General features: G+C 39.5%; 1 protein-coding gene across 14 annotated transcripts in view; it reads left to right on the forward strand.

The window, feature by feature from the left end:
* The first annotated feature begins 892 nt into the window (after positions 1-892).
* Positions 893-23,423, forward strand: part of RBM39 (RNA binding motif protein 39) — a 35,461-nt gene continuing 12,930 nt past the window's right edge. For 2 of the 14 annotated variants that reach the window (XM_004585771.4, XM_004585772.4), the window contains exons 1-9: positions 893-1,273; positions 1,939-2,002; positions 3,738-3,787; positions 7,828-8,022; positions 10,623-10,688; positions 10,786-10,839; positions 13,273-13,390; positions 16,773-16,925; positions 20,495-20,632. In XM_004585771.4, the coding sequence (XP_004585828.1) occupies positions 1,952-2,002; positions 3,738-3,787; positions 7,828-8,022; positions 10,623-10,688; positions 10,786-10,839; positions 13,273-13,390; positions 16,773-16,925; positions 20,495-20,632 (825 nt within the window). In that variant the 5' untranslated portion in view covers positions 893-1,273; positions 1,939-1,951. Of the gene's footprint in view, positions 1,274-1,938; positions 2,003-2,228; positions 2,302-3,737; positions 3,792-5,917; positions 6,755-7,827; positions 8,023-10,622; positions 10,689-10,785; positions 10,840-13,272; positions 13,391-16,772; positions 16,926-20,494; positions 20,633-23,423 lie in introns of those variants that run through there. The other 12 variants (XM_058679772.1, XM_058679777.1, XM_058679776.1 and 9 more) reach the window with 12 other exon arrangements.

Consider the following 23,423-nt stretch of genomic DNA (forward strand, 5'->3'; position numbering starts at 1 on the left):
AGGTATTATTTTCTTTTCCATTTGAAAAAAAAATCTGGAAGCAAAAGCCGTTAGTGACACCTATGCCTTTTTTCCCCCCCACAATATTATCCAAATAAGGGTGACTTTTCACACTGTCATGCCTCTGGGAGACTGCAGGGGCAAGCAGCCAATCCCAGGGGGAAGAGGGACATTTCTGAACAGTAATAGCAACCCCGACACAAGACTAAATTAAGCTACGCGGCCCAGGGGCTGGTCCGCGAAGGTAAACTGAATTTGATGTTCCCCTCCCCCGCCCAGTTCTGCCTTTTTCCTGCACCATTTCCGAGAGTGTTTTTGAAGCCGACCTCTGGGGCCGCGCCTCGACCAAATGTCGGAAAAAACAAAACTTTCATTTTTATCGTATCCCGCTAGGATGGTGTCTTCCCGCCTGCGCTTACAGGTTGTTCCCTCCATCCTCATCCTCGGCGGATAACGTCAATACCATGGTTTTATCCTAGCGCCTTGCGGCCCAGGCTGCCTGATGGCGACCTTCACAGCCATCGAGGCGGGAGGTGGCAGCGAGGGGAAGGGGGTGTGAGTTATGCGGAAAGAAACCTTCCGAGCCCTCTGAGGTGGTGCCACGAGAACGCGCCGAGCGCTCGTGGCCACTCAGCTCCGATTTTCCGCAAAGATTGACAGATTCTGCGCCAACGGTCTTAGCGCTAGAGACTGGTGCTGTCTCGCGAGACTTCGCGCCCCGAGCAGGAGCGGTGGGGGAAGAGTCCTGCACCCCTCCGAATGGGGGATGGGAACATCTGTGGCGCAATCGTTGCGCGAGATTAGGCCCTAGTCGGTGGGCCTCCTCCCCCTCCAACGTCCTGAGATCTCGCGATATTTCGGCCTCTCCGGACTGGAACTCAGGGCTGTTTCTCGCGAGAGCCCTTGCTTCGGGCCCTGTGAAACCCCGTGTGTTTGTGTGTGAGTGTCTATGTGTTGGTGAATGTGAGTACAGGGAAGCAGTAGCAGCCGCCATTTCAGGGAGCTTGTCGACGCTGCCGCAGGGTTGGATCCTGAGCTGCCGAGGCCGCCGTCCTGCTCTCCCGCGCGGGCTCCTCTAATCCCATTGTTTCTTCTAGATTCGCTCGGGCCTAGCCGCCCTCGGAGCCCGATATTCGGGCTGGGCGGTACCGCGGCCTGGGCCTAGGAGCTTAACTGTAGCGGCAGCGGCGGCGGCGGCAGCATCGGAAGCAGCATTAGCAGCCGTAGCTCCTTCTCGCATACGAGCAGCACAGGCGCCCGAAAACCCGCACAGGTACGCAGGCGTGACGGACTCGATTGTGGTGGCGAGAGCTTTTTGGAGGTTAGGTTGCCTTAGGGGCGAGGGCTTGGTGGGGGGGGGGGGATCTCTCGAACGACTATTGGGAAGGCGGACGGGGGTCGGGGTTGGCGGGATGGAGGCTGTTAGGGTTTTTTGAGAAGTCGACACGCTGCCGCACTCTTTAGCTTTCGGCAAGAGTCAGGGTTGTTGGTGTGTTACGACCCTTGAAAGGTGTCGGGCAGATGGCGACCGGTTACCTTCGGGGCCTTGGCTGACGCCGACTTCCCAACATGGCGCCAGCCGAACGCTTCCTTGGCACACAGCACCCCTCCCGGCAGAGGGAGTTTCCCTTTGCCCCTAAAATGGCAGCGCGGGGTTTGCGCGGAAAGGGCGCTCTCCCTGGAGGCTTGCAGGTTCTGGATTTTTTCTTTCTTTCTTTTTTTTTTTTTCTTTCCCGTTTGTTTTGTGTTGAGATCAAAGCTTAGAGTTTGTGTATTTCGTGGTCCCAGGCGTTTTCGGATTAGCATGGTCTAAGCCTGCTGAAAGTGTGTTGTTCGGCTCTGGAAGGTTTTTGGAAGTTTCGCAGCGTATTGATTTAAAAAAAAAAATTTAGATTCTCCAGAAAAGGGTCCTCACAGAATTGTCTTGTCCTTTCCCAGCTGTTTAGAGAAAATGGCAGACGATATTGATATTGAAGCCATGCTTGAGGCTCCCTACAAGAAGGTGAGAAAAAACATGTTGGTGAGGTTTCTCTATTTCTTAATTTAGCATTATTCACGAAACTACTGCTGAAATGTAAACTAACCTCCCCGGAGTCCTCTTGATTTATCTTATCAGAGATGCATTACATGTAACTTACAAAAGTAAATATATGCTATTGATGTAATAATATTGTGCAGTAGTTTCACTTCAGCGTGATGAATAAATGCCCATCTATCTCTCTTTGTAGACTTGCCTAACGATATCTCACCTCTACTCCCATGAATTCACCTTTGATTCCAGTGTGAACTGTCAATCATAAGGTAGTAATTGAGTGACTTATCGCTGTACCGTGGTCCCCTAGGTAAAATGACTCAACTAAGAATTTCCAGCTCCAGTTTGGTATAGCAAAAAGGTGAATGTAGTGGTTTGGGAAATAGCAGGGGTCCAAGAATAAAAGCATAACCAGTCTGTGACAAGTAAATCTTCAATAATCAGTCTCATAAGAAGAAATGGGTGAGATTTTTAAAACTCAAGTACCAGACTGGTGACAGTAAATTTTTAAGCAGGCAGGTGGCGATCTGCTGCTCAGTTAATAATTACTAAATTCTTGGATCCCTGAATAGAAAAAAATCTAAAACAAGAGACAGTATCACAGCTTAGAGTCACTTGATGACTGTTTTACTGTTCTCCATATTGTTTTCATTTAGGCCCTACCATAGTATTTCACACTAAAAACTACAAAGGAATTATTTTGGCTAATAAGATCTTTGACCCATTTCAGTATCACAGTAAAAGTAAACTGTCTTTCATTCTTTCACCAGTTGGTGGTGAATCTAGCAGCATGCATGCATTAGCACTTGTATCACAAACTGTAAAGCCTTGTAAAATTAGCAGTTATACTCCTATAGCTGATGTGATCAAACTTTAAACATTGCACTAAACCTTTTTAAAATAATGCATTTATTTTTTGAGTGTATAGCACGACCATGTGGTACCAATTTGGATGAATTCTTGTTAGCTTTAAATAACTTAGTTTTGTAATGCTTGTACTCTTGAAGCGCTACTTTCTGTTTTAATGTTAAGATTCTTGTGCCTTAGTGTAACATGGATGTAATTCCATGTAAACAGGTATGGAAGTAGAAAATGTTTAGGCTGGACTGGTGGATTATTAATTGACTTTCTTGGGTTCTTGGGAGTCAACATTACTAAAGCAGTGTGAATCCCTGTTTGCTTCAGGGCGAGATGTGTGACAGAGGTGGCATCAAGCTCTTACAGTCCCAACCCTCCAACGGAAATGGGCGAAGATCTCAGGAATGGCATCGGTCACAGGAAATCGATAGTGGCTGGCTGCTAGCATGGCCACATGGGGCTTAGGCAGAAATAGAGCCATGGTACTGACGAAAGGGACCATAGAACAAGGAATAAGACTCAAGAAAGAACTTCCTTCGTGTTTTATAGATTTCATTTAACCACTGCAACATTGTAAATCTGGATAACTTATAAACTAAATAAGAAAATAAAATTTGATATGCTAATGTGGAGATGTTCCTTTTTCTATCTTGATGGCTTAATTGTAAGCAACAAAGTGGTTAAACATACCCATCTAAATTTTTTTATAGCTTTCCATATTAAACTATAAGCAAATAATTAGTTTTAAAATTGTTTTGTATTTTCTTATTCCTGTTCCCTTTACCCTTTGACAACTTGAAATGTTACCACTTCGTCCTCATGATGTTCTTCTATCAACCCTGCTTAGGATGAGAATAAGTTGAGCAGTGCAAACGGCCATGAAGAACGTAGCAAAAAGTAAGTTGCAAGAAGGGACTTGGGAGAGGGGTGAACTTTATGTGGTTGAATTCTTGCATTGTGTCTCTGTGGCTAAGACAAAACTGAGGTTCTCTTCTGAAGTTTTTCTTGACTCTTAAATTAATGATTTTTCCTTATGGAATGAGGAGCCTTGGGATATAAAACTGGACTTTAGTGCCTGGGTTTTAAGAATCCTCTAGAAAGCTTTCTATCAAAGGTCATCGTAATAAACTGGTTAGGATTTCTTGTGTTAGACTTTTTTTTTAGTTTATACTTTTGCTGAATAGTATCAGGCAAAACTATACATATCTATTAGAAAGAAAAGATAACCTAGACAAAAATAATCAGAAATCGTGAATTATTTATGACTCTTGCTGCTGAAAGGCATTTCTTTTATAGTAAGGTGATAGCGAACTTAACCTACTTAATGTAGTTTTTGTTTTACACCTTTTAAAGTCTATTGTAGACTTTATAGAATGTGGGTTTTTAAATTATGGACATTTAGACAATTTGTGTGTTTTTGATGAGTAACCCATGTAGGAGCTCTAATATAAGTATATGAATGCAGTGTGTAGTTTGAAACCAATTTCCTTTTAAGATTGGATCCTAACAGATCTTGAAGTTTCAACTCTAAGGTCAGTGAATCTTTACACCATGTGGTCATGTTTTAAACATTAAATCGTTTTCCTATGTTTATGATGTTGTTTTGTCACATTCATGACCTCATAATAATCAAGAAGTGATAAAATAGTAATTTATTTGAGTCTCCGTGGTTCTTTCCTTCTAAGAACTCAATGTCTTATAGTAAGTACCTCAGTCATGCTCAAAACAACTATTCAGTGGGTTATAGCTTCAATAGTTGATTAAAATCTCAAGAAGGTCAGAAAAATGGTCAGATTGGATTATTCAGGGCTTATGAAGCCCGTGGTTTTTCGTGTTGCCCTAAAATAATGCAGTAATAAATTTAAAGTAATAATGACCTGGTATTTTTTCTACTGTGGGTGGGAGTAATTTTATTTTTAGCAGAGATGTGGGGGTTAGATTGTATTTAGTCATGCATTGTGATTTGAAACAACCAACCAGTCATTGCAGATTTATGTTAATCTGACTGCTGGACTTTTAGTAAGGTTTTTCTAATGTTTTCTATTTTATAAAAATGTAATCAGAAGAAAACCCAGCAAGAGGAATGTTACCTACTTAGATGGACTTAAATTGTCCAATATCAATGATAGGCCTAGTAGCTGAATAGTTAGGATGAGACAAAATATTTTTGGGTACAGAATTTGATTACACCATTTGATGTCATCACTTACCAATAATACCATCTCCAGATTGTACTCATTTTTATTATGTGTTCATGTGCATTATGGGTCCCCAGTTTTTACAGGGAAATGGAACAGCAGGCTGAGGGGTGTTCAGTGGCTATTATCTAATGTAAAGTATTAGGTACTAAAGAATGGACAGTTTATGTTAGTCATGCAATTGATTGTTCAAGGAAGACACTTTCTAGACCATGTAATGATCTTTGAAAATGTTTGTTTCAATTATAGCTGACTAAATGATTCCCTATTTGATCAGGAAATTATCACTCATTTTTTGCAACAGAAAAAATTTCAGGGATACATAAAATACGAGATACAGGAACATGCCATTTTGCATTTTTCACCATGAAACTCCATTGTCTTAAAAGCTATTGAATGTTGATATACAGTTTGTACGGTAGCTAAAAAGCACTTTTTTAAGAAAAATTTGATTTAACTGTACATATGGTTTCTTAAAAAAAAAAAAACTAATGTTGATTCTCAACATATCTTGTATTGTAGTAAAATTATGTTTGGCATAAACCAAGTCATCAATTAGGATGTTTTCTGAAGAGCTATAACCTGTGAGTTTGGTAAGCTCTCAAAGAATGGTTTTTTAGTCCCCGAGGTTGCCTTCATGGGAGTACTACTTGATAGTGTATCCAGTTTTGCAACCTCTAAGCCAGCATTGATTCTGTTAAACTCTAGAGAATTACTCAAAAAAGGATGGCAAAAAGTGCACAGTTGAAATAATATTGGCTACTGTGGTGTGGATTATCTATAAATTTTGGGATAAATGACTTTTCTATTTTTTTTTCTTATTTTCCAGAACACTTTGCATTTAAAATTTAGATCTTCGTCAAATCCAGTTATAGCAAAACACCTTACTGCAGAGGCCATATAACCAAAAAGTCCAAAGGCCCAGCCCAGTGGACCATTTACTTCAATGATGTTCAGTACAAATTCCCACTGCCGCTAAAGACTTTGAAAAGTCCCTTTTAAGTTGTAACAGGATTTGACTATTAGTGAGGATTTCGATAACTGTTAATGTTTTCTGAAGTTGAAATTTGTTGTAGAGAAGTACACTGGTTTTGTGTACCCTTCAATTTTTGAGCTTTTATGCCGAATGTATTTTCTGATTGTGTTCGTATGCTGTGACTTTGAATGGGGTTGCCTTCAGATGTGTGGGAGCTTCTATACGAAAGTTACTTCAGATACCTTAAGTTAAAATTATTTTGCAGTTTTGACAGTTACTGGACCTGTTAAGTCAATAGGGAAGTTGGATACCTCTGTGCTATGGCTGAACAGAGCAAAAATTTGCTGTTTTTTTATGTATCGAGTATTAGATTGCATTTTATCTTGTCTCCTATTTGAATTCATTATGTTTAGGACTTTAGGTTTTAACCAACTCAGAATTTTTGAGTTTAAGAGAGAGCGTCAGGTTTTTCAGGCAGGGAAGATTATTCTGTTGCCTTTCTGGACGTTGCTGTGATGACTTCCATATGAATAATGAGTGTAGCCTAATTTTTTGTCATGTGCTACCTAGCATATACATTTCTGACAGTCAGGTGGATTATCTTGAAATTTTAGACAAAGTTTCTGCCTCCTTGGAAAGCTCTACATCTCCTTGTGATTGGAGTGTGGGTTTCAAGATTCCAGAAGGTGGGTGTCTTCATTTTCTATTTCCCATGCACTCTAAGATAACCTGGTTTTCAGGTTCTCTGAGGCAGACCTCCATTGTTCTTGTGTTAACTTTGCCTTGATAAGAACAAATAATAATGTAGCATTATCAAAATGTTTGCTTTGTAAACCACTACAAGTTGACGGCTTAATGGATTAAATTTATTGAGATATTTTTCAATTTAAAATATCTGAAGGCACCTCTAAAATTTGGATGATGATACAGATAGATTTTAAGATTTAAATTTGAAATGAGTGGGTAATACACTGTAAGGCATATAGAAATTAACAAAGGTAAAATGGGCTTTTTTTTTTCCACTTCTGAGTTTTTTATGGACATTTGTGAAGATGGAGTTGATACTGTTTTTTGATTGCACTTCACAGGCTTGTATATACTGGCTTAAAAATAGCACACTTTTTCTGGTCTATTATAACTAGAAAATATTTCAATGGTCTCATTCAAGTCTAGGGATGTATAGATAGATGTACTGCATTGGTTTGTACTCTTATTGTGTAAAAATCAAAGTGTTGATAATTTTGGTCTATGAAAGTATGAAAATATTTCCATGTGAATTGGGTCAAAATTTACTTTTCAATTAAATTTGTTTACTTACTGAAAATTTTATGTGTGTACCAACCCTGGTAATTGGTGTAAATGTGATCTCTTGTGATTTTGGCATCATGGGTATATCTTGTGACTTACAGTAATGTTTGTTGGCCACATGGAACTAGATTTTGACTTATATCTGCCGACAAGTATGCCCGGTTGAATTGTAGCCAACAATCAATAATCATTATAGTTTGTGCTCTTAAGGATGAGTTGCAAATATCAAATAATCCCTTGGATGCTCATCTTTTCAGCAATATAAGGCAAAGATGAACTAGATTGTTGTTGACCATATCAAGGAATTGTTCTTGACATGTGATTATGTATCTTATTATTCTCAAAAATACCAATTAAGTTTACAAATGGATAAGTGATTTTGTAACCATAAAAGGAAATATATTTTGGTCAGTTCTTCAGCCAACAGGATAATCATGATTTTTTTTTTCACTCAGGAGGAAAAAAAGCAAGAGCAGGAGTCGTAGTCATGAACGGAAGAGAAGCAAAAGTAAGGAGCGGAAGAGAAGCAGAGATAGAGAAAGGAAAAAGAGCAAAAGTCGGGAAAGGAAGCGAAGTAGAAGCAAAGAAAGGAGACGGAGCCGATCAAGAAGTCGAGACCGCAGATTCCGAGGCCGTTACAGAAGCCCTTAGTATGTATCTCTAATTTTGTTTTTGTTTGACCGTCATTTTCTGAGTATTTTGACAGCAATGTAATTTCAAGGACTTAAAATGTTAAAAACATTTATAATTGGCCAATGAAAACTAAGGATATTGACATTGAAGTCTAGAGAATAAAAAAAGGATGAAAGTAAATAAAAATTTATTTTTCTAGGCATACAGCTTATTTCCTCCTACTCCATCTGAAAATTTAAATTGTATGCCTTTTTACACTAGCATTAGAATTCTAGAAGAAGGACAAGTAACATGAAGTCTTGTCTGTGGCTGTTTTCAGCCACAGACCCTTTACATATTTTTTGTAAGCTCCTTGGTAAATGATTGTGTTCAACACAAACCTGATATTTGATGTTTTTTAATAATATTTCCACACTAAAATTCTTTTAAAGATTAAGTAACTATGAAATTTGGTAGTGTTTTTAAACAATGGAAACAGTTTATTGTGATCATTAAAACACAATGTTGGAAAGAAACTGCAAGTAAGCAAGAGTTGAATCTTAGAGTCCTTGCTGCTTTATGATGGTATTTCCTCCAAAAGAAGCACAATTGTTGCAAACCCTGTTCAGGGTCTGTTAAGCACTTCCAGTGGTTTGATGGAAGTAGAAATAAGAGTAAATCAGAAATGACTCATTCACCAGGGCAAGTTCTATCACCCTGTATTCTTGTTCTGTTTATGTAAGAAAAAAAAAATCTTGTATCCGCTGATTCATTCCCACATGGTTGCTACAAAGATGGCATCTTTTTCCAGATCTTACGTGTGGGTAGCTGGGACCTAGGCACCTGGCCCATCTTCATGCCATTGGCAGGGAGCTAGGTTAGGAATGGCACACCTGAGACCAGTGTCCATATGGGATGCTCATATGGAAGACAACATCATCACCCATACTGGCACAACATTAGCCATTTTCTCATCTACTGAAGGGGACAAATTGCAGAAAAACCAATGAGTTACACTGGGAAAAGAATGCAAATAATAACTGTGCTCGGGGAAACATGTGGGATTTATTTGAAGCCATTTAAAGGTAATAACAATGATTTTAGCAATGATTTCTGATTCTGACCTGAACTTTTAAATTTTTTTCTAAGATTTGTTTGAAGGAACAAACAAAAGCCTTGCAGAGATAGAGCAAGATAAACCATCTACTGCTTCACTCTCCAAATGGCCTCAGGGGGCAGCAACCTGCACCATGGTCAGGTCACCCCATGTGTTGTGAGGCGCAAGTGCTTGGGCTGTGTTACCGCTCTTTCCCAGGCCCTTTATCATGGATCAGAAGAGCAGCTGGATGCTATATGGGATGCCAGCATTGCAGGAGAATCTTAACTAGCTTTGCTGCAATGCTCATCCCATGCTCTCATGTTCCTCTAGCTGTTTATTGCATGAATTTTCAGAGCTAAAAATGCAACCACAATGTTTAATTCTGGATGTTATAATAAATTTCTTATTAAGATTTACTGCATTCCTAATGCAATTATAACTTTTTTTCAAAAGTGAATTAAATGAGAGGGTATATTACCTGAATGATGAGACAGAATACTGTTCTGCTCACAGTACTTGTAAATTGGCCTGGGATCGTGGGTGGACTGCTAAAAAGTGTTTTAAAAATGATGTAATATTTGGAGTACATTATTTTAAATTTATATTTTACCTATAACAAGCTACTTTTATAATTAAATGGGAGCAAATATGCCTTAGAGGTTCTTGTGTGTTCATTAAGATGTGTAGTATAAGTCACTGTTAGTCTGAATTGTAAATGACACATAATGGAATAACAGTTCTATTTGAAACAGAGCTAATTGAAATGCGCATCATTTCATTTGGCTACCCTTCTGAAATAGTCAGATGAGCACTGATGAATAGCTGATTAATACAGCTTTAAATTGGACTTGTTTTTAAAAGGCACACACACAGCTGGTATCATAGAACAATTTGCTTTGTGAGGTTTGAAAACACTAACATAATTTCTGAGGAATTAGTGAAATTACCTTCACATATCTACTGAGGAATATTTTGGCACAAAGAGCTGAAATTTAATGTGATAAATAGATTATGTGGTCTAACAATTGCTTTACTAGAAATTTGCTTCATGACTACAAACATTGTTTCCTTTATTTTAAAAGTTTGAAAAAGCAATACTTATACACCATATGTTCCTCAGGAAAGACTTAGAGGAATACACACCAGCTTGTAACAATAATTATTGCTGATGTGAACAAAGGGGAATTTCTTTTCAATTTTTGTGTTATGTATTTTTTGTTTTATGATTTTATCTATAAATACAAATAATTTTAAAGTAAAACTAAATCTTGAAAATGGGTCTAAAACATTTTCAGAATTAAAAATTTGAGGCAGTAACCTTTGGTCTTGGCACCTCTCAGTGGTCCAGGTTGGAAAAACATAAGGGCAGCTTGCCTGGGATAGATTGAGGTTTTTTTTTTGTTTCGTTTTGTTTCCTCTTCATAATTGAGGTGGAAAAGAAGCAGCCTAAACAATGTTAAACTTGCTGGAGAGCGCATGAACGCGATCTTAGCAAGACCCTAAACCTGTAACTAGTGTAATTTTGTGTTTCCTTTTTAGCTCCGGACCAAAATTTAACAGTGCCATCCGAGGAAAGATTGGGTTGCCTCATAGCATCAAATTAAGGTTTTTAAACATACTTCTGAATTGTTTAAATTGTTTTTAAAGGAACTAATGTGATTTTACTTGTTTGAGTAACTTCTTAAACTTTTTAACTTTGCAGCAGACGACGTTCCCGAAGCAAAAGTCCCTTCAGAAAAGACAAGAGCCCAGTGAGGTAGCTGTTGTCCCTATATTACTTTTTTCTTCTAAGGTTTTGAAATTTATGCCACTGCTAAACTTAAATAATGTAACATGAAATATATTAAGTTTTGCTTTTACTTTGTTTCATTGTACTATAGAGCTTTCAAATCAATACGAATTTCTACCAAGTTTTTAATATCTAAATTTCATAGAATTTATAAAGGAGCATAAATTGCTATTAATGTGCAGTGATTGCAAATGATGAATTTAATGCCATCTAGGGAGAGTTAACCTACGGGCCCGGCACGTTGGCCTAATGAGTAAAGTCCTCACCTTGAAAGCACCAGGATTCCATATGGGCGTGGGTTCTAACCCGGGCAGCCCCACTTCCCATCAAGCTCCCTGCTTGTGGCCTGGGAAAGCAGTTGAGGACGGCCCAAAGGTTAAGGACCCTTGTACCCGGGTGGGAGACCCAGAAGAAGTCCTGGCTCCTGACTTCTGATCAGCTTAGCACTGATGTTTGCGGTGGCTTGGGGGAGTAAATCAATGGACGAAAGATCTTCCTGTTTTTCCTCCTCTTTTATTATAACCAGCAAAAATAAATCTTTAAAAAATTGAAGTTAACCTACCTTTGGAAAAAACAAATCATGGGTTAATTGAAAGTATGTTCTTGGATGTTTCCGTTACTAACTTTGTTCGTAATATGGTTTGCCATTTTTTTGTGCTGGAAACATTGGAACACACAATAGTGTTATTCATTACAGATGACTTCCCTTAAAAGAACTTCTTTTCACAATTTATTCTGTTAATTTGCTGTACTTTAAGTGTAGATTTTGTGAAAAATCAGTGAATTTGGAAGCTCAAATAACGGATTTATAACAAAACTCACTCATTTGAATCTAATTCAGATTTGGTACCTGTACGATAGTATTGCAGATAGAACGAATTTTATGGGGTGGTTTGGTGAAATAGTCTGAGAATATGAATGCAAAAATGTAAAGATTAACATAAAACTTTGACAGATAAAGATAATAGATACTTTTTGTGAGAAATAAGTCTGTTCGGCTTTAACTTTGTTAGGTGCTTGAGTTGTCTTTTTAAGTTTGAAAATACACCTTACTTGTAAGCCCTGTTATTATGAGTAAATGAAAGCCTACTTACTGTTTTAAGTTTGCCTAAATAATTTCATGGTTTTGGTTTTTGATTTTATTTGTAGTTACTGTCTCCTTATTCATTTAAGCATCAGGAGACTGATTAAGACCCCAGGCTTGTGAAATCTTATCAAGATGTAATTTTAAAAAAGATTTATTTTCTTTGAAAGAGTTTGGAATAAAGGAAAGAGAACTTCACAGTCGATTGGTTGATGCTCCAGGAGGTTGCAACAGCTGGGCTGGCTGAGGCCGAAGCCTGGAGCTTCATCTGTCTCCTACTTTTGCGGCAGGCCCAGCTTACTCAGTTTTCATCAGTCCTTTACAAAGGAGCTGGGTTGGGAATAGAGCAACCAGGATATAAACATGCACCCTTGGACTTGCTCTACCAGAGTACTCATTTATTGAAACGTTATTTAAATTAGTAATCAGTTCACTGTTGTCCCTCTAAGTACAATTAGTTTGAATTCTCAAAATCAAGTAAATTTGCATCACTTGTGTTTTACTTTAAAGTTTATTTTTATTTATTTGCCTTTAAATGTTACTTTAAAGTTTGTGAGTCAGAGTTTCCATCCTGATTTCTTCCTCAAATGAATTGCCAGCCAGGAGCAGGTAACTCAATCTTAATTTTTCACACGGATGTAAGAGGACCAACTATGAATATCAATAAGTTTATTGTTATCAAGACTCGGTCCATTTCAAGACTTGATTCCTTAGATCCTCGAGATGGAGACAAACTAAGTTATATGTTCATTGGTATCGCAAGCACCCATCAAAATTATTTGGACTTCATAATTTTTTGATGATGTTACGTAGAAGGATACATTATATCCATTTTGTACATTTCTGGCATTTGTGTCTGTTCAGATCATTTTGCATTGCTTGTTAAATTGTCATGGTTCTGTTGGGAATACCCTTGTAAAAATTATAGGACTAAACTTTTGTTGCCTTGTAAGGTGTAAAGGTATATCGTCACAGAAGTATTTGGATTACATCAAAGTTTTATATATTAGTTCTTTTTTTTTTTTTAAGACTTATTTTTTATTTTTATTACAAAGTCAGATATACTGAGAGGAGGAGAGATAGAGAGGAAGTGGAGCTGCCGGGATTAGAACCAGTGGCCACATGGGATCAAGGCGAGGGCCTTAGCCACTAGGCCACGTCGCCGAGCCCTATATATTAGTTGTTTATAAATATGTTTTGTGAAAATAGGCATAATAAATGTGATAGTACTAAGTGTTAAAGCTTATTTTGCTTGCCGAGACAGCAAGTTTAAAAATAATGTGTAAAACTGACTTTGTATTCTTTACTTCTTTTAGAGAGCCTATAGATAATCTAACTCCTGAGGAAAGAGATGCTCGGACAGTATTCTGTATGCAGTTGGCAGCAAGAATTCGACCACGGGATTTGGAAGAATTCTTTTCTACAGTAGGAAAGGTAATCATGTCCTGTGTGGAGAAATTGTCAATGTGGCAGAAAAAGAAAACATTTAAACACAGAATTAGTTTTTAAGGAAGTATTAGCTTTTATTGTAAAGTTTTTATTTTCAGGCCAACAAAGCTGCTGGCTGAGGTCATTTATCAAAATTTATATGCATTTAAGAGTTTCCATCTGTTGCTACACACTGAAATGCTCAGGACACTCAGGCCTGGGCCATGGATAAATAACCACATTGGCTGGGACTTGGCAGGTCAAAGGAGCGAGGTTTATATTCCCAAATTTGTCACTTGTATGCAGAGCCTAAACACTTGGGCCACGTTCTCCTGCTTGCCCTGGCTTATTAGCCAGCTATCAGAAGTTATCCAGGGTGAACTTGAGCCAGAACCCTTATACCAGTGCCATTTGATTACCTTACCTTCCTTTTTTATTACCTTTTAGTGAATTTTTTTTAAGATTTTGTTTTTCTTGGAAAGGTAGATTTACAGAGAAAGGTTGATACACAAAAATCTTTTGTCCACTGCTTCACTCCTAAGTAGCCATAACAATGGGAGCCTAGCTGACCTGAAGCCATGAGCTTCTTGTGAGTCTCCCACATGGGTGCAAGGTTCCAAGGCTTTGCTGTCCTCCTTATTGTTTTTTGGGCCGCAAGCAAAGAGCTGAGTGGGAAGTGAAGTAGCCCCGAATGAACTGGAGATTATATGGTGTCCTTATGCATGTAAGGCAAGGTCCTTAGGCTCTGAGCCATCATTCAGACCCTTTTAATGATTTTTTTTGAAGGCTTATTTTTATTGAAAAGAAAGATTTATAAAGATTCATGGAAAGATCTGCTTCAATGGCTGCAGTGACTGGAGAAGGACAGAGAAGGGTGGAACTGAAGCCAGAAAGTAGGACCTTTGTGTGCAGAAGCCCAAGGACTGAACCATCCTAAGCTGCTCTCCGAGTCTGTTAGCCAGGAGGTGGATAGGTTGTGGAGAAGCTGGTGGGACCAGAGCCAATGCTAACCATATGAGATGTGCAGTTAATGGTAGAGAATTAGCCAGCTGATTCACAGCTCCCCAGCTTAATTATCAGGAGAGTCTTAGTAAATGTCAAATCTATATTTTTAGTCAAATCTATGTTTTCATTGTAATGGAAGTTTTATTGAGAGAAGGAGAGAAAGATTTTGCATCCGCTGGTTGCAGGTGGCTGCAACAACCGGAACTGAGCTGACCTAGGGCCAGAGGCCAGGAGTCTGCTCTACGTTTCCCGCATGGGTGCAGTTCACAAATCTTTAGGCCGTCTACTCCTTTCCCAGTCCGTAAACTAGGACATGTACCAGCAGCCATATGGGACCTGGTGCATATAAGGCAAGGATTTATGCTTGAGCCATGCACTGGACTCCAAATACACTTTATATTGATAATCCTAAAATGTTACGTGTCTTGCTGGGCTTTAAATTTTCATGGTTTACATTAATAGTATGCAAATTATAACTTCTAAGTGAAAAACCAAGAATGAAGATAAAGTAAAATACACCAAATTGTAAGATTAATTTATTTGAAAGACAGTGTTACAGATGTGTTCCATCCAGTGAATCTCTTCCCCAAATTGTCTCAACGGTCATTTGGGCTGGTCAAAAGCCATGAGATTTTTCTGGTTCTCCCATATGGGTGTAAGGGCCCCAGGACATGTGTCTCTACTTCTTCCTTACACCATTAGGAGAAAGGTGGTTGGAGAGGGATAAACCTGGAATGCTGAGCTGCCATAGCTGCTTGACCGTGGCACTGGGTTCATAGATGTTTTGTTTCAGTTTTCATTCAGATTCCTGAACCAGATATTAGTTCAGAACTGTCGTCTACTACCAGATTTCTTTTGGTTAGTGGTTCTGGTGTTAATACCTCAGATTATGAATGTCCCAGTTTATCAGTGTGTTTGCAACGGGGGAAAATTCACTGCGGTTTTGGGGAAATATAAGTGGTTAACATGTGATAGTTTATTTTAAAAAGTGAAAACATCAGCTCAGCCAGGTAGCCTAGTTGTTAAATCCTTATCTTGCAGGTGCCAGGATCCATGTCGGCACTGCTTCATGTCCTTACTACTCCACTTCCTATCCTGCTTCCTGCTTGTAGCCTGGGAAAGCAGTAGTGGATTGCCCAAAGCTTTGGGACCCTTGAGGCTCCTGGTTTCAGGTTGACTCAGTTCCAGCCATTGCAGGCTCTTGGGGATTATACCATTGGATTGAAGATCTTTCTATCTCCTTCTCATTACAAATCTAAGTTTCCAATAAAAATAATTGTTTTTGGAAAAATATTTTTTATAATGATTACATGATTGATCCAGGGTGGTAAGGATCAAGGTTTAGGAAAAATTGAGTGATCTCATTCTTTCCAATTTTGCCATTTGTTGTTACTAGGCAAAGGGGAGAGACATAGGGAAAAGCCACACAATTTTCCAAACATCGCAGTACCCAGGGATGAGGAACTGTCACTTATTATCAACCCAGAGTTTCAATGTGTACATATTCTGATGGTTCTGTCTAGGTGGTTTGGATTGTTCTGAAATGCTGTTGATTTCAGTGATCCAAGGATGATATCACCCTCCCAATGTCCATTGGCTGACATAGTAAGCCTCAAGTCCATTCGCTGAGATTTTTTGCTGTTATCATTGGACTGGGGTAGTTGTCCAGTTTGTTCTGTTCTCCTTACTCTGCTATGGCACCAAATGAGCTGCCATATTCTCCTTTCACAACAGGGCCTGTGTCGACTGCTCTGCCTTTTTCACTAAGTAGGACATGTTCTTGCAGGTGAGCCCAAGGACCCAGGCCAGGCATCCCAAGCCTTGCTGGATCCTCCACCCCTGGGTCTCACAAACCCGATACCCACCTCACAGGCTGACCCCAAGACCTGGGTTAGGCAACCTGCATCACTATGGATCCCTCTCCCCAGGGCGTATGAACCTGACACCTGTCTATTATGCATGCCCAAGGACCTAGGCCAGGATACCCAAGCCCAATCAGCTCCCCTGCCTCTTGGGCTCCAAATCCCAGCACCCGCTTCACTGGCCGGCTCCAGGATGCGGGCCAGGTGAAAATAAATCTTTCATAATAAAAAAAAAAGAAAAAAGACATAATAGTAGAACTTGAACTGAAATTGGTTAATTTGAGCTATGAAATTACTTTAGTATTAGAATGTTTGTAGTATTGCAAGTGTATGTGGAATATTAGCATTTTTTTAACTGTCCATATTGGTTTTCAGTTTTCTTTGCAATAGTTTTCCTAAAAGTTTTTATGCCTACATTATGCTTTGTCTTCTATACATTTTGGACTAATGAAGCTTACATGATCTATAGTGGATAAGTTCAGTGAGTATTAGTGTGTATTAAGGTTGTGTTTTATTTTTAGGTTCGAGATGTGCGGATGATTTCTGATAGAAATTCAAGACGTTCCAAGGGAATTGCTTATGTGGAGTTTGTCGATGTGAGCTCAGTGCCTCTAGCAATAGGATTAACCGGCCAGCGAGTTTTAGGAGTGCCAATCATAGTACAAGCTTCACAGGTAATTTTTTCATAGCTAAATTTTTAAAAATTCTAATGTTTAGTTTGGTGTGGTGTTTGAGATTAACTGATCAAAGTTAATCACTATGGATGTTCTTAATACCTGTTTGATTTTTCCTCAGGGATTACTTTGAAGTGTGATGTTCTCACAGTCATCCTGAGTTTTTTCATAGAAATTGTGAATAATTTCTTCCAGAAAAAGAACTGTTTTATAATTATTTTTAAATTATTTTGATAATTTTCACATGGTTGATTAGGGCACAAAGGATCAAGAGGTACAGGAAAATGGGTTAGACTATTGTTTCCACTTTTTTTTTTTCTGTATCTTGTGTATGTCTGGAGACAAAAGGAGAAGCCCCAAGAAGCGTCCCACCCATCCCAGGTCCCCAACATGGGGGTAGGGGAGGCACCACTTACGTGGCAAAGGTGCGTCGGACCTGGCCTGGGTCTCTCTACCCAGACCCCAAGGTTGCACTCCCCTGGTCCATCCTGCCGCAGGATGTTGGTGGTGAGTGGAGCCTAGGCCTGCCTTGTTCCCAAGAGACCCCCTCCCATTGTAATCACCAGGAAGGCAGAAGCCTCTTGAGTTCAGTCAGGCCCAGAACTCTTACCTTGTGACAGGATTAACTAGTCACGTCTCCAGGTTTATAATTACTGATTTGCAGTGATGCAAAGAATTTGTGCCTAACAGGAATGAGTAAAATAATATGTATTTTTTGAAGAATTATTTATTTTTATTGCAAAGTCAGATATACAGAGAGGAGACTTACACAGAGGAAGATCTTCCATCCAATGGTTCACTCCCTAAGTGACTGCAGCAGCCAGTGCTGCACCGATTTGAAGCCAGGAGCCAGGAACCTGCTCCAGGTCTCCCATGCAGGGTCCCAAGGCTCTGGGCTGTCCTCGACTGCTTTCCCAGGCCACAAGCAGGGAGCTGGATGAGAAGCAGGGCCGACGGGATTAGAACCGGTGACCATATGGAATCCTGGTGCTTGCAAGGCGAGGACTTTAATCACTATGCCATTGTGCCGGGCCCAAAAAATAATATTTTAATAATGTTATATACTACATGATAGAAGTAGCTTTAGAAAGCTGGAGTTCTAGTTTGTGTGAAATAATGCAGCATATGATTGTATTGCACTTGAAGCCAGAAAGTGGGTGGTGGAATTAGTATTGAATTTGGGTCTTACTTATTTCTGCCTTTAAAAAAGGTTAGTGGTATTGTGGATCAGTTTTTTGCATTCAGCTCGGCAGTGTGAATATTTTGTTTATTGGCAAAGAAAACGAGATGGAAACATCTTCCATCCATTGGTTTACCCTGCATATGAACGCAGCAGCTGGACCTGAACCTAACCCCAGAAGAGAAACCTGACCCAAGTCTGGAACCTGAGAGTTTCGTGGGTCTCCACTGTGTGTGCCGGGTCCCAAAAATTGTACCCTTTTCCACTACTTTCTGTCTTCACAAACTGGGAGCAAAATTGAGGAGGTGTTGAGGCAAGAACCGCTGCTCGCATGGATTCCCAGTGCTTTCAAGGGGAGGATTAGTCAGTTGAGCCATAGCACTGAGCCAAAAATGTTATTAAAAGTTTGTTTATTTATTTATTTATTTATTTATAAGATTTATTATTATTATTGGAAAGCCGGATATACAGAGAGGAGGAGAGACAGGGAGATCTTCCATCCGATGTTTCACTCCCCAAGTGAGCTGCAACGGCCGGTGTGCGCTGATCTGATGCCGGGAACCAGGAACCTCTTCCGGGTCTCTCATGCAGGTGCAGGGTCCCAAAGCTTTGGGCCGTCCTCAACTGCTTTCCCAGGCCACAAGCAGGGAGCTGGATGGGAAGTGGAGCTGCCGGGACTAGAACCGGCGGCGGCCATATGGGATCCTGGCGCGTTCAAGGCTAGGACCCTAGCCGCTAGGCCACGTCGCCGGGCCAGGTTTATTTATTTTTAATGGAATGGAAAATTTACAGAAAGGAGAGACAACTTCATCCTCTGATTTATTTCCCATATGGCCAGTCTGGTGGGAGTTTGTTCTGCAACTCCTATGCACGTACAGGTCCCAAGCCATCCTCTGCTGCACTGGCATGCCATAAGCAGGGAGCTGCAATTGATTAATGGGAAAAGGAGCAGCTGAGATATGTAGACTTCATTGTGGGTTCCTGGATATTGGAGGAGGGAGAGGTTGGGTTTTGATTAGCTAATTTATCCATTGACCTGACCTCCTAATTTGTTTTTCTTAAAATTACTGAAATATTTCACAGTTGCTTCTAGATACAATTACTTTATTAAAACTTTTTTGAAGATATGTAAAGATCATAAACAGATGTAAGTTTACATTTCCCTTTTCACTAATAACTGAGGTCTATGTGATTGTGTCCAAATTAATTCTTGGCCTCTTTTTTTTTCTAGTTAAAGGTTTATGGGATTATGGTTCTGAATGTTTAAAAACATGAAGTTTTTTTTTGTTAGATTTTTTTTTGTTGTTGGACAGTCTGATTTAAATAAGATTTTTAAATTAAAAAACTTTTTTTGATCATGTTTACATAGTTGATCTTGGTCAGCAGGATGAAAGGTTAGGGAAAAGTGATGTGGTCATTACTTATAAAGTATCTTTTCTTCTACGTGTGTGTGGAGGATGTGGAACCATAAGGTTGGAAGCCATAACAGTGATAGGGCAAGGGAACACAATATAAAGCCCAGGTCCCCGATATGGGTATGCTGCATTGTTCCTCCCAAAGTTGTTTTGCTAGTACTGAAATGCTATTGATAGAAGGGTGAGGAATCCTCTCAAGTGTCCGTTGGTTGACCTAGTTGTTCTAGAGTATTCATTCTTCCAGATATTTGCTGTGGATAGATTTTATAAGAAAATAGATTAGCAATGTGCAGAGGAAGCAGTGCCCATATGGCTTGCAGATCCAGCGTGAGAATTAGCTTATTAATACCACTGCACTGGAGGCGTTGTTTGTGTTAAAAAGTATTTATTTAATTTATATTTATTCAGATGTTAGATTCACAGAGGAGAGAAAGAGAGACAGAGATCTACCATCAACTGGTTGACTCCACAAGTGTTATTAACAGACAAAACGGGACCTATTTGAAGCCAGTAGTTTGTTCTGGGTACCCCACACGAGTTAGGTGCAGAGTCCCAAGAACTATAAAAAATATGATTTTTATGTAATTTCTTGGTAGTGATTACTTTGAAATTATTTTCATGTTTTAATATGTATGTAACATAATGCATGACTTTAATGTATGAACTGTACAATTCAGTACCTTTTAACTTCCTGGTCTAGTTTACAAGTAGTTTCCAATGTCTGAAAAATCTTGAATTTTGTCAGAGCTCATACATTCATCAATAACTTCTAAGTAGTTGATAACCTTGGATGTGTTTCTGTTTCTATGACTTTGTCTTTGAAGCATACCATATAGAAGTGGTTTAAGAGAAAATTTGTCCTTTTGCATCTGATTTAGGGTATCCTAAACATTAACGAACCTGAAGTAGCAACGTTTTAAAAGCCTTGTATTGTTTGTAAGCATTGTGCATTTTTTGCAATGTTTTACTTGCAGGCAGAGAAAAACAGAGCTGCAGCAATGGCGAACAATTTACAAAAAGGGAGTGCTGGACCTATGAGACTTTATGTGGGCTCATTACACTTTAACATAACAGAAGACATGCTTAGAGGAATCTTTGAGCCTTTTGGAAGGGTAAGTCCAAGTCTTCAATGGGTGATTGTTTTGAATATTGCCAAGATAATTTCTGTGTGTCTGCATAGCTATTTTATGATTGCTCATAAATATTAGAAGGCAGGAGTTAGTTTCTGAAATTTCGGTGGCAACGTTGAATAGGATTGGTAAATTTATTTGAAAATAGAGATTTGTAAGTTATTCTTGATGTCAGAATGAAAAAACTAAGAGGATCCTTTGTTTTAAAAATCTACACAATTGGTGTGTTCTTCACTCAGCACAAAGCTGATTTTGATACTAACCTTGCAGGGTAGATACAATGGCTGTAGAGGTTGTTTTCCTGGGGCGAAACTTACCCGTAGCACTTAGTTTTGCCAAAATTTACCCAAATATGGGAAATTTGATTACATAATTTGTGGTAGTCATGGAACTGTGTTTGTACTCTCGCCTGAAAATTAAAAACAAACTTGGTTCCTTGTTTCATGGACTATTCTATTTTTACACAATTGACTAATATGGAGATGCTTATTTGTTTTTAAAGATGTATTTATTTTTATTGGAAAGGCAGATTTACAAAGAGACGGGGAGAAAGAACATCCATCCTCTAATTTCACTCCGTAAGTGGCCACGACAGCCAGAACTAAGCTGATCCCAAGCCTAGCTTGTTCTGGGTCTCTGTGAAATTGCATGGTCCCAAGGCTTTAGGCCACAAACAGAGCTAGAAAGGAAGTAGGGCAACTGGGTTAGGAACTGGCACCAGTATGCAACCCCAGAAGATATGGTGAGGATTTGTCCACTAGGGTACTACTCTGAGCCTGGAAATGGTTTTGTTTAGGGAGAAAATGTGAAATGTTTGTTTGATCTATATTAAGAAATAGGTACTTTATGATAGATTTATTCTCATTGGAAAGGCAGGTATGCAGAGAGGAGTGGAGACAGAAAAACATCCTTCTGTTTGTTTATTCCCCAAGAGGCTGCAATGGGCAGGGTTCAGTTGATCCAAAGCCAGGAGCTTCTTCTGGGTATCCCATGTGGTTACAGGGTCCCAACGCTTTCGTCCATCCTGTACTGCTCTCCCATGCGACAGGGAGCTGCAAGGAAAGTGGACACAAACTGGCACCCCTCTGGGATCCTGGTGAATGCAAGATCAGTATTTAGCCACTAGGATATTTTGATGGTCTCAAAATAGGTATATGCATTTATTTGTCACAGTGATGAGCTGAAGGGACAGAAGGAAATCCTCCCACTGTGGGTTTACTTCCCAAATGTTGGAATGTCTCGGGCCATCCAAGACAAAGCCTGAGCCTGAAAATAAAAACATTACATTGTTGTCCAATTTTGGTGGTAGGATTGTTACCCACTGCTTATGCAGAGTTACTGGCCATGTTGGCAACATAGCAGGTAGGACTGAATTCATGGTTATGACCCTGTGTACCCATTGTGAATGCTTACATATTTTACTATAAACTATACATTGATATATGCAATGCTTATACCTAATTGCATTTCCATGTATAAAAAATTTGATTCCTGCTATTAATTATCCATTGTTATTCTAAAAATGCAGGCATGATTGGACACCCTTTTAGAATTTGCTTTCATCATTTCATAACATTTACTAAACTGCTGATGTGTGAACACTAAATTCAGGCAGTTGTGCTTGCAGAATTCATTCTGGGTGTACACACTTCAGGTCTTAGTTGTATATGTTGAGTGTATGAAAACTGTGGAAAAATATTAAAATATTTAAGCATTTTTTTTTAAGATTTACTTATTTTTTATTACAGAGTCAGTTATACAGAGAGGAGGAGAGACAGAAAGATTTTCAGTCCGATGATTCACGCCCCAAATGAGCACACCGGCCGGTGCTGCGCCGATCCGAAGCAGGCAACCAGAAACTTCTTCTGGGTCTCCCACGCGGGTGCAGGGTCCCAATGTATTGGGCCGTCCTCGACTGCTTTCCCAGGCCACAAGCAGGGAGCTGGATGGGAACTGGAGCAGCCGGGATTAGAACCGGTGCCCATATGGGATCCCAGGGCGTTCAAGGCGAGGACTTTAGCCGCTAGGCCACGCCGCCAGGCCCTCTCATGGATTTTTTAAAGATTTGCTTATTTTTATTGAAAAGACATATGCAGGGAGAAGGAGAGACAGAAAGATGGTCTGTCTATTGGTTCACTCCTCAAGTGGCCTCATTGGCCGGAGGTGACCCAGCGTGAAGCCAGGAGCCTCTTCCAAATCTCCCAGCACGGTTCAGGGTGTCCAGGCTTTGGGCCTTCCTCAACTGCTTTCCCAGCCGAAAAGCAGGGAGCTAGAAGGGAAGTGGAATAGCCAGGACAAGAACCAGTTACAAAATGGGATTCTGGTGTGTGAAAGTCCAGGAATTTAATTACTAGGCTACTGTGCCAGACGTTCCCTGGGATGTTTTTGCAGTAAACCAACCAAAGTGGATATTGCGTTTAGTACATTAACACGACATGCAGTTAGTTAATTTGCATTGCCTGATAACATTTTTAGTGTTTGATATTTTTAACAGAATGAAATGGAGTGCAAAATTGTTTTAGGTAATCATTTATTTGAATCGCAGAGAGATAATCCATTCATTCTTACATTCAGAAAATTGCCGGTTTTCAAGTCCATTCCAGGGTCCATGTGGAAGGCAGTGCTTAAATATTCAGTTCATACTGTACTATTTTCTCAGGCACATTGTTGGGTAAGATGGAGAAGCAGATGTGCCTGAATTACACAGTCTAATTGGCACTGTGTGCATCAATTTAATATACTGTATTAGAGATGCAGCCACTGTATTCTTTGT

Source organism: Ochotona princeps, chromosome 22 (assembly GCF_030435755.1).
Source record: "Ochotona princeps isolate mOchPri1 chromosome 22, mOchPri1.hap1, whole genome shotgun sequence".
Lineage (NCBI taxonomy): Eukaryota > Metazoa > Chordata > Mammalia > Lagomorpha > Ochotonidae > Ochotona > Ochotona princeps.